Source organism: Neocloeon triangulifer, unplaced genomic scaffold (genome assembly GCF_031216515.1).
Source record: "Neocloeon triangulifer isolate White Clay Creek 2 clone unplaced genomic scaffold, ASM3121651v1 ptg000013l, whole genome shotgun sequence".
NCBI lineage: Eukaryota > Metazoa > Arthropoda > Insecta > Ephemeroptera > Baetidae > Neocloeon > Neocloeon triangulifer.
Window position 1 is genome coordinate 339,536 of NW_026775555.1, and position 16,144 is coordinate 355,679.

Genomic DNA, 16,144 nt, shown 5'->3' on the forward strand with positions numbered 1-16,144 from the left:
TGTGTCATAAGTGATATTACATGTAATAACTCCGTCGTAATCCACTTATTTACAATTGGGTCAAATGAAAGATAGAATTAGATCAAACAAGAGAAACATATTTACAAATTCTAAAAGTAATCAAGAAACTCAAGTTCGGAATAAAATTTATTTACCGTCACAAAATCCTTTAACAATCTCACAAATCGATCATACCGCGGTTCAATCCGAATAGCAACCGGCAGTCGATTATGCAAACGGGACATACAGATTAATGGATTTTGCCTTGAAATGGCAGTAGTTTGCACCGGTACATACAATCCACCTCGACGTCTAGTTCGGTACAAATGAATGTCCGCAGTTTTTTTAAGTAATTGGGAAATTTCCGAACAAATTTGCAACATTCTATGAGAAATACAGAATGCAAAGGCAAAACATCAAAACGCTGATATAGAGGACGCGCCGAGCAGACTGGAGTTGGACCAGGCCAATATCACTCACCTGCCATTGCACGAATTAAACGCGCTTTTGCGCCACAAAAACCAACTCACGAGCCTCCTCGGAACATCCTTAGATCACTCAGCTCATTATCGAAAATGCATAAGCGTAACAAACCATCTTTAAACACTTTTCATTCACAGTCAGTCAGTATCATCAGTCAGTCAGTATGCCAGCGTAAATAAATGATGCTTGATTTCAATAAAGACAAACCCAAAAACAAAATAAAGTCCTCAAAATACAGCGCTATATAAATTACCCACAACATAATCATGATCATCCCACTTCAAATTCCCTGCAACTTAAAGGCCCAAAAACTTTACTTCTTGAGACACACTTAACAGATTTAGAATCAACTCGAATCAATGGAGAGCATGAGGCTTGGCTTGCGCTGCATTTTTAGGAGGGTGCTGGAAGGCAGTTTTAGGGATAGAATTCAAAGAATTATCTCTCAGCTACCATAATTTGCGTAATTTATTTATTTTTTCAGGCAGTGGGCTTGGGAGCTAAAATGGGAATTGATGAGTGTCAGCACCAGTTCAGGATGAGTCGGTGGAACTGCTCCACAAACGCAGAGTCAAATGAAGTTTTCGGCAACGTCCTCTCAGTCAGTAAGTTGCAATTTTAATTAAATTTAAGTAAGCAACCGAAAAGGAATAATTATTGGGCTGAGTATGGTTATGATAATGTAAAACATTTTATTTAAATTTTTATATTTTACAAAATACTTGGATTTGTTTGAAGAAGTTGACACTCGAGGAGATGATCATGGAAATGAAGAGATCGGGCTTTTCCTCGTTGCAGAAAAATTGTTTTTATTCAAAAACAAATGGCTCTACCAGTTTCGGTCACGGTCTGCGACCCTATTTCATGAGCAAGAAAAAATACAAAAAATCAGCAAATTGAAAAAACACCACATTTTAAATAAAAAATTAAATTCTTAAAAACTAACAAATTCAGGTACCAACCTATTTCATGAGCAAAACGCGCTGCTCGCTGACTAATACAAGAATGAGCTAGCTAAAGACAGATTGATTGGGGGAGGTGATCTTTATTGGGATACCAAGCAGCAAGTACGCCACTATGAACAAACCTGCCAAAAAACTGTTCGCATCCGCGCTCAGTTCAACTTCCTATCCGAGTGCCGCAAAGAGTTCATCTGCCCAAAGGCCCTGCGCGTCAAACCGCCCGCCCTTCTGCAGGACGACCCGCGCGCCAAGGGCATCCTTCAGAGAGCCAACCACTCGTTTGTCCGCTTGGCCACCGACAAAGCCCGAGGTGAACTTCACTTTTCCACCCAGGAGGAAAACGCTCAGTGGACCGACCTCCAGTTCACCCTCGAGGACAAGGACGCCAAGACTCTTGACCAAATCATCGCGCAGAAGTGCAAAAATGTGAATATGACGGAGTCGGCACACAAGAACAACAAGTTGGAGAAAATGGTGGCCGCCAAAAACCAACACCGTCCGAAACCGGACACCACCAACGTCATCAACCTGTCCAGCGCGCCCCTCTCGGAAGCGCAACGCTCAGCCCTCTCGCGTGGACTTAACTTCAGTGTGGCGCCGCGCCGACTTCGCAGAATGGATTTCATCACCCCGATCGAAGCCGCATCCAAAGTGGTGGCCAAGTTTGCCCCTGAAAAAGCCGCCGAGTGGAAACAAAAAATTGCCGCCGAGCTCAAAAAAGAACACAAATTTCGGCCTAATATCACCAAAGCCGAAGCCCAGGGACTCCGTGACCTCAAGAACAACAAAGAGCTCAAGGTCGTCAAGGCCGACAAGGGCGGCGCCGTCGTCCTACTCGACACCGCCGACTACGACTCGAAGATGGAGCAGCTACTCGCAGGTGGCGAGTACGAGGAGTTGGCCGGCGATCCAACAAGAGAGTACGAAAAGAAGCTGCAAGCCATCCTCCAAGGCACCTCTCTGCACCCAAAAGAGAAAGCAGCCATCACACCTGACCCGAGCCACCCCGGCGCGTCGCAGAACGCCTACAAGACGCCGCACATCTACGGCCTTCCGAAGGTACACAAGGAGAGTGCACCGCTGAGGCCCATCGTGAGCACCGTGGGGTCCGCTTTCCAGCCGCTCGCCCGCTACCTGGCCGACATTTTGAAACCTTTAACCGATAAGTCAACAATTAGCATTAAGAACGCAGATCAAATTCTCCCAACAATCAAAAATTTCAAACTTTGACCAATTTTGTAGCTTTGATGTAAAAAGCCTTTTCACTTCAATCCCAACAAATGATCTTTTAATTATTTTGAGAAAAAAACTTGAAAATGACCAAACTCTAATTGATAGAACCTCCCTCCCAATTAGCTCACTTTTGGAATTAATTGAATTTAGTATCAACTCCACCTTCTTCCAATTTAAAGATAAATTCTACAAACAAAAATCAGGTTTGGCCATGGGTTCATCTTTGTCCCCAGTACTGTCCGAAATTTTGACGAAATTTGTCTCAAAATATTCAAACAATCCCCCCGTTTGTTTTTCCGATACGTAGATGATTATTTCATAATTTATAGAAAAAGAATTTTCCCAATCGAAAAATTTTTAGATTCTTGCAACTCAATCCACCCCTCAATTCAATTAACTTGTGAGTTTGAAAAAGATGACCAAATCCCATTTCTTGACCTACTTTTAAAAAAAGACGGAGAAAAAATTGCAGTTTCAGTTTACCGTAAGCCAACCTCCACCAACTCAACCCTCCACTTTGAATCAAATCACTCTTTCTCAACCAAGTTCTCTGTTGCTCTGTCAATGTTTAAAAGAGCATACAGTTATTGCTCAGGGGAAAGTTCTTTGAAAGAAGAAATTTCCAACATTTACAAAATTCTTCGTCAAAATTGTTACCCCGTAAATTTTATCAACAAAGCACACAATAAAGCAAAAAATCCTCCAACACCCAAAGCCCCCGAACAATTTTCAACCACAATGGTCATTCCTTATTTTAAAGGAAAATCAGAGAAAATCAGGGCCATCAGCCAAGAAGTTGCCAGAGTGCGAGTTGCTTTCTCAAACTCTTCAAATCTGCGAAAATGTTTAATGCATGTAAAGCCCAAATGTGAACCTGCTCTGCGTAATTGTGTATACCGCGTGCCATGCGCCGATTGCTCTTCAGTTTACATTGGGGAGACAAAAAGACACGTTTATTTCCGATTTGACGAGCATAAAAGGGCAATTTCAAAAACTTTTGATCCGGCCACAATTGGGACGGACAGCAATGGTTTTCAAATAGCTCAACACGCGACTGAATTTGGCCATTCTTTTGCCTGGTCAGATGCAACGGTTATTAAATTCGAACAAAATCAATCAAAAAGAAAAGTGCTGGAAGCAATGGCAATGGCATGCGGTAATAATGTAATAAGCCAACCGAGCCACCAATTCGATCAAAGGTGGATGTCCTTTTTGAGAGAGGAAGCAAACAGCTTTTTCTCGAAAACGCATAATGTGCCCGACGTCATTCGGCGCCCCCGTGGTCGGCCGCGCCGAGCGCTAATCACCCAATAAAGATCACCTCCCCCAATCAATCTGTCTTTAGCTAGCTCATTCTTGTATTAGTCAGCGAGCAGCGCGTTTTGCTCATGAAATAGGTTGGTACCTGAATTTGTTAGTTTTTAAGAATTTAATTTTTTATTTAAAATGTGGTGTTTTTTCAATTTGCTGATTTTTTGTATTTTTTCTTGCTCATGAAATAGGGTCGCAGACCGTGACCGAAACTGGTAGAGCCATTTGTTTTTGAATAAAAACAATTTTTCTACTTGGATTTGTTTGAAGAAGTTGTATTAGTCAGCGAGCAGTGCGTATGCTCATGAAATAGGGTCGCAGACCGTGACCGAAACTGGTAGAGCCGTTTTGTTTTTGAATAAAAACAATTTTTTACAACGAGGACAAGCCTGACTTCTTCATTTCCAAAATACAAACATGAGCAAATCTTTTACTAACCACATGGGTCCCCCCAAATTTGATGCTGGCGTCCTGAAATTTTCGTGGCTTAATCCTCATGACTTGAAAGCAAACTCCATAAATTTTTATCAAAAAATTTTCAAAATTGCGGGTTTTACGGGACATTTTGAAAAAATAAAAAAACCTAATAATCTCGGCTCCCCGTGGTCGTATAATAAAAATCTGGGTATGTTTGGATTTGTCTCATCAATATCTACAAAAATAAATTAATTTAAAGGTCATAGGTCAAAGGTCAAGGTCATTTATTTCAAATTCAAAATTTCAAACTCAAATTTGAAGATGTGCCTCACGCTAAAAGTCAAATTTGACATCGTCATTCAATTCCTCGTGAAATTTTACGTAATATATGTCAAAATTGCGATGTGGTTATTTTTAGTTAAATTTAAAATAAAATTAAAAGATTAAAAAACGTGGTTTTTTGCCCCTCGGTGTGCAGATTTCCTTAGAATATCATTAATTTCTCGATTTGTGTTGATTTTAGACATATATAGTTAATGACAAAAATTGACCTTCTTAACTAGACCAATCGAATGGTGTGCATGTCAATGACCTTTGGTGAACTTGGGTCAAAGGTCACCGTGACCCATGACCTTGAGTGACCTGATCTTTATTTGTGATACGTAGTTGGAAAGATCTTGTTAAGAAGATAATTTTTATCACCGGGTTTTTGTCTCTAGGTCTACTAGAATTCAATTAATCGTAGTTTTATGATAATTAAAAGGCAATATCTGCATTATAAAAACTAAACAATCTAATAACTTCGGTTCTAGTAGACGTAGAGACATAACTCTGTGACAAAAATTATCTTCTTAGCGAGATCTTTCCAACTACGTATCACACATATAGGTCAGGTCACTCAAGGTCATGGGTCACGGTGACCTTTGACCCAAGTTCACCAAAGGTCATTGACATGCACACCATTCGATTGGTCTAGTTAAGAAGGTCAATTTTTGTCATTAACTATATATGTCTAAAATCAACACAAATCGAGAAATTAATGATATTCTAAGGAAATCTGCACACCGAGGGGCAAAAAACCACGTTTTTTAATCTTTTAATTTTATTTTAAATTTAACTAAAAATAACCACATCGCAATTTTGACATATATTACGTAAAATTTCACGAGGAATTGAATGACGATGTCAAATTTGACTTTTAGCGTGAGGCACATCTTCAAATTTGAGTTTGAAATTTTGAATTTGAAATAAATTACCTTGACCTTTGACCTATGACCTTTAAATTAATTTATTTTTGTAGATATTGATGAGACAAATCCAAACATACCCAGATTTTTATTATACGACCACGGGGAGCCGAGATTATTAGGTTTTTTTATTTTTTCAAAATGTCCCGTAAAACCCGCAATTTTGAAAATTTTTTGATAAAAATTTATGGAGTTTGCTTTCAAGTCATGAGGATTAAGCCACGAAAATTTCAGGACGCCAGCATCAAATTTGGGGGGACCCATGTGTTCGGCAAAAGAATTGCTCACATGTAAAAAAAATAGTCATATAAACTGGAAATAAATAAATAAATAAATCATTTAAATTATATTAATGCTTTTCAATGGTCTAGTTAATTCAATTCAATTTCATTCTGTTGATTTTTCTATGAGATATTCAAAAGAGAGGAAAAGTTTCGCTGGCCAAGGCCAAACTGAAATTTTTCAGTTAAAATCCCTCTTTTTTCCCTGTTTGAGGACATGATAACTGTAAGTATTTATTAAGCTGCAAATAATATTTATTGTTATTTCACATTCACAGAGGCAATCACTGCATTTATTGTCTATTAATGCCATTTTAAAAATTCCACACCTATCTTCCATCAAATAAATACATAAAAACATGCAAAATTAAAGACACAATAAAAATAGTTTTATCAGAATTGTTATTTTGGAATCCCACTTTCACTTTTATTGGTGATTTGCAGGCAGTCGAGAGAAGGCGTACATTTACGCGGTGTCTGCGGCGGGTGTCGCTTATTCCATCACTAAGTCGTGCTCTCGCGGTGAGCTCAACGAATGCAGTTGTGACAACAAAGTGCGCCAGCGGAAGCCCAAAGGCAACTGGCAATGGGGAGGTTGCTCAGAGGTCAGTCGGTATCAAACAGAAAATTATTTTCAGTTGGATAAAATATTTGCATGCTTGACAGGATTTCCAATTTGGGGAGAAATTCAGCAGAGATTTTGTCGATTCCAAAGAGACCGCTGACGAGGCTGAGGGACTGGTTAACCTTCACAACAACGAGGCTGGAAGAAGAGTAAGTCCTAATCCCATTTTCTTTATTTTCATTTATAACAATAAAAATACTGGACCAATTTTAAGAATTTGCGCATATTCAAATATTTTATGTGCAAGAACCAAATGGCAAATAAAAGGTTAAGGTTTTACTTGATAAGTAAAATTCTAAAGAAGTGCAAATTATAATATATGCAGATTCATAACGTTGAACTGTTAAGGATTTGTGTTCTAAACGCAAAATCCTTACATTAATGCCCTTGCCTCCACCAGGCCATCAAAGTTAGGTCCAAAGAGCAATAAATTAAAGCACCGAAATCGCAAAAAAATATGCAAAAATTTTATTATCAGTATAGGGACTTCACCGTTGCAGTTTTAGTCATTTTACAGACAATGTTTTGAGTTAAGCGAGCTGCGAGCTGGAGGCACAGCGAGGTCGAGGACATGGGGAAGGCCGTGCAAAGGGCGAGGAAAAAAAAGGGGTTTTGTTGTAATCGAAACTAAGAGAGGGGACATTAAAAAATAAAATTTGCAGTTTTTAATAATTGGTTCATTTTTTTAATTTTTCGTAAAATGATAATATTTATTGATTGTTTCAGAATATTCAGATTCAGAAAATATTTATTCCGTATAGATCAACATATGTACAGAAATAATCTTTTCAAAACAAATGACCATGGATATTAAAAAAGATCAATTAAAAAGAAAGCCCTTAAAAAATGAATTTAATTGCAAGCCGAAAATGATTTAAAAAAAAAAATGCTAATTGAAATGGAGAAAAACAGAAGTTCTAGAAGTTCTAAGACGGCAGTGGCGGTGCCACAGCCACCGCCACAGTCAAACAAACTTAAGATGGTAATAAATTAATTATTCCACATCACCATTCAATGTTAAGCAGTTTATATTAGCAAAATCAACAAAATCATTTTGTTAGTAGCCACAGCAGTATTTTCGTTCAAGGCCTTTACAATAAAAGATGAGTCATCTGCGAACAAGATAAGAGCGGCGACAATGATTTTTAAGGGCATATCATTACCGTAGGAGGAATAGCCAAAAGGGCCCAATACTGTTCCTTGTGGAACGCCAATCGAAACATTTTCCATTTTGTTGTAAAAGTTAACGTTTGGATTTCGAGCTAACTATATACCACCTTAGATAGAAAGCTATCAGCATGCCACATTTCATGAAAATCCTACAATCCCTACTTGCCCGGCCCATTACGCGAGAAAAACAGAAGTAAAAATGTGATTTTTATTCATACGGTTTAAACTTTTTTACTCACCACTTACCAAACTGGCAATAACTTTTCAATCCAAGCGCGCCCATCTAAATATTTTATTCCATTCCACCTGAGCAATTAGTCGGCACTCAATATATCAGAAAATAAATAAAAATTTATCCCAGCGTCGAAGCAGCAAAAATAAAATGTTTTAAGTCTAGTCGGCAGAAGCGACGTGAATATTTGAGTAAGCCATAACACTAATTTATGAAACACGATATTTTAGCTGACAAATATGTACTCTCCGAAAACACATAACGTGTATAGTCGACGCAGAGAGGAAAAGCGATGAATACAAAATAAGGGTCCAGCATCTGGATTTCTCTTGGCTGCCTCAAAAGACGAACGCTCCCCCAATTTGAAATATTAAATTGCGCTTATGATCCATCATAAAAGCTTTTGTCTGCTAGAAATTTTTTACTCCGCATTCAGATCAGACCTAATAAATTTAAGCTTCATTGCCGCTTGCTCCGTCTATTTTGTGCCTTGCATTCACCGAAATTTTATATTTATTTTGCTTCCTGCTTGGCTGCTTAACGCATAACTCGTGTGTGTGTCGGCAGCAGATGCGCGAACGGATACGCTGAACGGCACTTCAAAATTAAAGGAGCGCCGCCGAGCAGAGAAAGAAAGTGTGGATTTTTAGGTTTTACGACTCAAGTCTTATAATTTGCTCACAATCATAAAAGGCAGGGGTCGGCTTTGTATAACATTTATGGTGGCTGTGGGCATAACTGAAATATGTTTTGTGAATAAAGGAAAAGGAAAATTTTGGTCTAACATAAAAATTAAATGCAGACGTTCTGCTGCCATGAAAATTATTTTTGTTAACCTTGTGTCTGTGACACTTGTGACTGTTTTTAATTTTTAATTTCCTACCAATTAAATTATTTTCATAATCAAAAAAGCAGGCTAAAAATGAAAATTAAAAATTTTCAATAAATAATTTCAATATGATGAAATAATTTAATGTAAATAATGATTGTAAAAATTTGGATCTCATTCCATCTTCTTTTTTGCCTTTTAATTTCCTCATCTTTTTGGAGTCATTTGTTTTTTCATTGAAAAACATAGAGCAGTTTATATTATTTTTGGAGTGCAGAATTTCACGATGGAGGGTTGATTCATGGCGAGTTAAAGTTGAATTCAGCTTTCCTTGGTACATTTTCTTGGTCATTTATTTGTTTTAGAAAACGAAAAACAACATCCTGCTCTACATTTTTTAGCTGTTAGCTGCAGCCATAATTCAATAGCTTTCTTGGCAGAGGTCAAGAGAAGACTTATGAGATCAATCTTTATTCATTTTCTGATATACTGCGTGTTTACTAATTGCCCAGGAAGTTCATGAACTATGGCTGCAGCCCGCAGCCAAAACATGTAGAGCAAGATATTGTTTTTCTGAACCAATAAACATTTCACAAAAACCCATCGAGGAAAAGCCGATTTTAAATTCAAATCACCATGAATGAACCCTCGATCGTGAAATTCTACAACAAAATACCTTTAATGTATTGAAAGAAATATCTGACTATGGCAACTTCGTTAAAAGTGTCAAATATGTAAAGCTGAAATAACAATTATATCATTATATTATATGATACGAACGAATATTGCAGATGTAATTTTGAGTGCTTAGAATTAACTGAGTGAGCTAAGCTACAGGGTTTTCGGGGGTGGTTTTCCCCTGTAGTAAGCTATGAGGGTTTGTCAAATGCTTGCCCACCCCCGCCGAATATCAATGGCGTGCGAGCACTGCGAGCCCCCTCAATCACTGAATGTTATATTATTTGAAATATTTTGATGTTTTTATTGCTATTTTTTTTACTTGTTGTAAAGACAAATTGGAGATGTACTAATGCAATAAATATTGATCTAATCTAATCGTCACAATCAAACCAAAACGTGTATAAATGACCTAGTGGCTCTCAAAAGTCTGTAGAAAACCCTGATTATATGATCCCTAAAATCATAGTCTGGAATATACTAGATATATACCATGACCTATTGAAATTACATCCGACTTCTCAAAAGTTAACAAGAAGGTCTTTCTAAACTTTAGACTACGAATTCAAAGTTTTTTAACAAAATTAATTTTTATAAAAATTTTGTTCAGAAAAATTTGAAATGTGATTGAGCGTACCTTTCTCGGCGGTGGTCGAGAGAAGACTAAATTATTTTTCAGTTGGTTTTTCGGGTAAAGGCTATGTTGTGGAAAAATGCATTGTATTTATTCGTCGCCACTGCTGTCTGCACATTTCTTTATTTTGTGCGCGGCCTAAACTGATACCTGTGGGTGCTGATGGGTTTATTGCACTTTTTTTGCACTTGAAATTATAAATATGTGTAGTTTAATAGATTAAATCTAATAAAAAAAAAACTAATAATTTATTGAAAAACTTGAATTACGCCTAGAAAAACTTTAGAGTTCAAGTTCAGTTATAACTTGAATATTTTCTTTCCCCCTCAAAATTATTAAATAAAACAGCCGTCACTAATGCACTTGCCTTCTTTACCACCAAAAAAGGGCACAGGCCGACAAGACTTTGTCTTGGCCTGACCCTAATAATAAAAAAAAAAAAAAAAAAATTAAATTAAATTAAATTTTCATTGAAGAACTAGAGCTTGGTAATGATGAAATAACTAAGAGTCGTAATTTTGCAGTCGATCCGGTCTCGGATGCAGCGGGTGTGCAAGTGTCACGGCATGTCCGGTTCGTGCAGCATGCGAGTGTGCTGGCGCAAGCTGCCGCCGTTCCGCGTCATCGGCGACGCGCTGCTCGCGCGCTTTGAGGGTGCGTCGCACGTCAAGCTGGTCGAGCGCAAACGCAAGCGCATGAAGAAGCTGCGACCAGTGCATAAGGACATGAAGCCGCCCAACCGCACCGAGCTGGTCTTCCTCAAAGAGTCGCCCGACTATTGCGAGCGCAATGAAACGTAAGAATTTTGTCACAAAAATTATTGTAATGAAAATAGTAATTTTAAACTGAATTAAAAACCACCCAGATGTTTAATTAGATCCTGCTTGGAAACAGTTTTATTACTCGCATTAGATCAAAATTCATTGCATTACATAAGTCATATGTAGTACATCTCTAATTTGTCTTTACAACAATTCATTAATAATAATACTATGTTGCAAATGAGGTGCGTCGCAATTCGTAATGAGCTAAATTTGAAATATTTTGGAAGTTTTATATTGCTATTTTATTGACTTGTTGTAAAGACAAATTGGAGATGTACTATGTCTAATGCAATAAATTTTGATCTAATCTATCTAAAAAGATGATCATGGAAATGAAGAAGTCGGGCTTGTCCTCGTTGAAAAAAATTCTTTTTGATTTTTTTCATTTCCATTTACAACGATAGATTATTAATATAAGTAAATTTAACATTCTACATTCATTTAAGTTTACAAAGCAGATACTCATAAAATAATTTGTATAGAACTTCTTCTCTCCACTAATAAAAATATTAGTATCGTGAATTCACTTTAGTTAAAAAGATTTTTGAAATCATAATTTCTGAACTGTGTGTTGTTAAATTTAGCCGTACAGGTTTTATAAAAATATGTAGATCCCCCACAAAAACACGGTTTTTCCTTGTGTTATGATTTTCATATGTGTTTCTTTCAGAATTTTTAACAAAGAGTGAAGGATTTTTTTACAAACTTGACACAATCTAACGCATAGAGTGCAAACATTGACAAGATTTTAAACCTCGCAAATAGGGGGCGGCAGGGCCTTACCGGGGTCAAAGACTTCCAGTAGCGCCAGCCATAGCTCTCAATTCTCAACACTCTCTTTTGAGCTACAAAAACCTTATCAAAGGCGGGTGAGCCTCCCCAAATAATTATTGAGTAAAGTATATAATTCTGGACATAGTGGACATGAGCAAAATAAACTTTTTTTTAGGGTCAGGCCAAGACAAGGTCTTGTCGGCCTGTGCCCTTTTTAGTGGCGCAGAAGGCGCCACTCAATTTTGTCTTTTTGTCTTTTTTTTTTAATACTGTACATAGAATTTCTGGTAACACGCTTTGTCTCAATTTGACAAACAAGTAAATAGTTCTTATTTGTTTATTTATTTATTCTCCACACAATATCGGCCCATTTCCGTTTTGCCAACTTTTTCCAAAGTTCTTGAGAAGTGCTTTTTGCTTCGTCTCTTTTCATTTTACGAGGCGAATAATTTGCTGCCAGGTTCGCAGCACGGGTTTATTAAGGGCAGGTGCACTGCGACTGCTCTTTTTGAGTTTATTGTGAAATTGCACGAACAGCTCGAGAAAAAGCAAAAAGCACTTGGAATTTTTTACGACCTTTCAAACGCGTTCGGAACAATATGCGTGCCGCTGCTGCTTCGGAAATTTGAATTTCAAGGCGTCCGAGGGGTTGCGTTGGAGTGGCTGCGTTCGGCGTTGACCGGCCGGACGCAGGCGGTCAAATTGCGTGTCATGGACGGCAAGCTGGAAAAATTTGTGTACTCTGAGGAGAGTTTGCTTGAAAGAGGGACTCCTCAGGGTGGAATTATTTCTCCTTTTGGCTTTGACGTTTCCATTGGTGACATGCCGCTCCACGTAGCCGTCGGATTGCTTTTGAATTATGCGGACGATTCGTCGTCTCTCGTTTTTGCTCGGACGACGTATGCATTAATGCAGGAGGCGCAGTTGGCGGCTAATTTAATGTCGGGTTTTTGCCGTGATAATTTTTTGACGCTAAATCAGACCAAGACGGTGGTTCTTAATTTTCAACTCAGGCGCCCCGTCCTAGACCGCGATAATTTTACTTTGAATTTGAATGGTGACAATTTGACCGAGTCGGACGTGACAAAGTTTTTGGGCTTGTATCTCGCGCATAATTTGAAGTGGACTGAGCATTCAGATTATGTAGTTGGAAAATTAAATAGTGCAGTTTTTTTAATTAACAACTTGATGCGCTCTGTTGATGTGAAATATTTGAAAATGATTTACTTCGCTTACTGTCAGTCTATTATGAGTTACGGCATTGTAATTTGGGGAGGGTCGAATCAGGCGATGGACGAGATTTTTCTGGCGCAGAAAAAAGTGGTGCGAGCTCTTGCGGGTGAGCGCTATTGGCGCAGTACGGAGCCGCTTTGTTCTGCGCGGCCGCTTTTCGTTCGGTTCGACTTTCTTCCTGTTTTTTCCATTTATCTCTTTGAATCTTGTAAATTTGTTCGTAAATATCCGCACTATTTCCAAAAGACGAGTGCAGTTCATAATTATCAGACACGGGCAAAAAGTGATTTGTATGTTGCTGCCCAGACTTTGTTAATTTCTAAGCAGAACCCTTTGACTTGTTTAGCTGCTTTGTATAACAAATTGCCTGTTTCGATTCGCTTAGAGCCTCGATACAAGATTTTTGAAAGTAGTTTGAGGCGATTTGTTCATTCGCATAAATTTTATAGCAAAGAAGAGTTTTTTCAACTAATTGATACATTGTAATATTTCTGTTGTTTTTTACTCTTTACTTTCTACTTGTTTTGTACTATGTTGCAAATGGGGCGCGTCGCAATGAGTAATTACATCGTGGTGACGCCTCATACGTCAATAAAGATCAATAATAATAATAATAATAATACACAGCAAAAATACTATACTTAAAAAGTACAGAAAAAGCTGAAAATACATTTGAAAGAGACACAATACTGTTAATTGGGGGTGAATGGAGAAAGGAGAAATGGCTGCTGGCTAGCAAAAAACTCACTTTTGCACAGCACCCTCTCCTTCTCAACTTAGAGACGATTTTAGAATTTTAGCATTTTTCACTACTTCAACGTTATTTATTTTAATTTTCGGTGTATCTAACTTTTAGTTTGAGCCGTATTTATAAATAATGATAATATTAGCTCTGGTCCAACTGCCCTCAATAAATCTAATACTTGCCAATTCTCTCCTCAATGTAATTTCCCCCCCCCCCCCCCAAATAATCTTGACCTGTTGTGAGAGAATAAACGAATTGAATTCTAATAAATAGTTAGTAATGAAACTTTAATTTCACCCTGTTACCAAATTGAGAAATGAAATTGCAATTTCGCATTTGTGTACTGTAAAACCTGCTAATTCCAGTGCTGAATTGATAGAACAAAATTTTCAATGTCCAGATTGGGCGTGATGGGCACCCGCGGTCGTCTATGCAACCGGACGTCGATGGGCATGGACGGTTGCCGGCTGCTGTGCTGCAGCCGCGGCTACCAGACCAAAATTCGCGACGTCGAGGAGAAGTGCAAGTGTCGCTTTGTGTGGTGCTGCCGCGTCGAGTGTGACAAGTGCCGCTACAAGCGCGAGGAGTACATCTGCAACTAGATCAAAATTATCATTTAACAGAAATTCTTAGAATGAAAAAGGATTTTTCCGAAATTTTTTGTAATGAATTTGATTGGATTTTCAGTTAAATATTTATAACCATTTTATAATAAAAGCTTGGGGCTTCGGAAGACCATTTTTACTTAACTTTTGTATAAACTCGTCCTGCCTCTGCCGTTCATCCTTCAGTGTAGCAAAAATTCATGTTGTATGTTATAAATCCCCCTAAATACCATCCGCAAAGTGTTTTTCGTGAAGTGTGTGTTTAGTTGTAAAATCTTCTATATGAAATACGCGACGTGCTTAAAATTAATACTTGTAATGCTTGCTCTTGTAAATACACATTAAATAGCCACTTGCTTACTTTACTCCCCACATCTCAGGTGGAGCTGTGGAATACAACAAAGTAAAAAGGAGCGCCTGCATTTTCAAAATTCTTATATAGTAAAAAAATATCCACAAGACACAAATTACTTAAAAAGAATCACAACGACTGAATGCAGAGACTACGTATTCATCAAACTAAAAATATGTCACGAAGAGTATTTGATCTGGTCGAGTCGCTTTTGCACTTCTCTTTTACTGACGCGTGTGTTCAAATGAAATGCATTTTTATGTTTTTAACTTATTTTTAAACGTAGACTATCAGAATAGAGAAGATTGTGATCATTTGTATGATAAGAATATGCTAGCGGGTAGGAGGTATTGATTTCACAATTTTCTTTTCAAATATTTATGTACTTCCTATTCTATAATTGTATCAAAACTGATTAAAACTCTTTATGTCAATGCGATTAGGAATAATTAGACTTATTATGCAAGTGTTATTAATTAAATGTGTATCAAAATACAGTAGTTTTGAGTTTATGGGCACACTTATAGCAACCATGTGCAAATATTCATGTTGTATAATTAGCTGATGAAATAAAATACAAAACCAGTATGTAAAACTGTTTTTTTTTTACCAGAAAATAATATGGTGCAAATCTATGATTTTAATGTTATATTTTCATCTTTAGCAATTTCCTTAGAAAACGATAAAAAAAACTGAATCCGGAATTAAACTTTTCAAGGTTGTCAAGAAAAAAAATGAAGGCAAATGGTAACCTGGCATCTGTTTTTTATTTTTTTAATAGGGTCAGGCCAAGACAGTATTGTCGGCCTGTGCTCTTTATTAGTGGTGCAGAAGGAACCACCACCCAATTTATCTATTTATTTATTTTGGGTTCTACTTTATTTAAAAAAAATCATCATTTTTTGCTAGCATATCCTTAATTCTGGTCCACGCGATGATGACAAACAAAGCTGCAAACTGAAAAAGAGAGATTGGATTTGGATTAGGTTGGGGAAGGTCAGATTTTGATATTTTATAGGTGGTTGGATTTAATGTATAATTTTGTGCTAAATTTTTTTTGTTTCTTTTAATTTGTGCTGCAAATAAAAAATAAAAATGGTTTTTAATTTTTTTTTTTTAATTTTTAAATTTTGTGTGCTGGAAATGCAATTTTTGTTCAGTTTGGAATTAAGGTTTCATACCATTATTTTATGTTCTCTTCAGCCATATTAATTGTATTTAAGTTTTTTAAGCCGGCAGGCCGCTTGTTCCAAAGTCGCGGCCCACGTTCTTTCATGAAATCCATTCTGGTTTCCAATATTAAGAGGCATCACTAGCGGGTCGGTTTGTGCCGTGCGTGTTGAATAATTGTGCGTTCTCCTTGCACCAAAGTTACCGTCAAAATATTTAAGGAGAATAATGTTCTGAACAATTATTAGCTCAAGCGGCAATGCACTTTTTTCTGGCCATTATGAAAAGTAGTTTTTCTTTTAATAATTTGAGGGGCGTTATTGTGCCGTGGCCCCATGC

The 16,144-nt window shown here is 37.4% G+C and overlaps 1 protein-coding gene across 1 annotated transcript in view; it reads left to right on the top strand.

The window, feature by feature from the left end:
* The window catches only part of LOC132198734 (protein Wnt-1-like), a 34,830-nt gene extending 19,615 nt beyond the window's left edge, over window positions 1–15,215 (top strand). The window contains exons 3-7 of the mRNA XM_059622930.1: window positions 968–1,088; window positions 6,379–6,539; window positions 6,601–6,708; window positions 10,627–10,898; window positions 14,079–15,215. Coding sequence (XP_059478913.1) covers window positions 968–1,088; window positions 6,379–6,539; window positions 6,601–6,708; window positions 10,627–10,898; window positions 14,079–14,280 — 864 coding nt within the window. The 3' untranslated portion in view covers window positions 14,281–15,215. The remainder of the gene's footprint in view (window positions 1–967; window positions 1,089–6,378; window positions 6,540–6,600; window positions 6,709–10,626; window positions 10,899–14,078) is intronic.
* The last annotated feature ends 929 nt before the right edge of the window (window positions 15,216–16,144 follow it).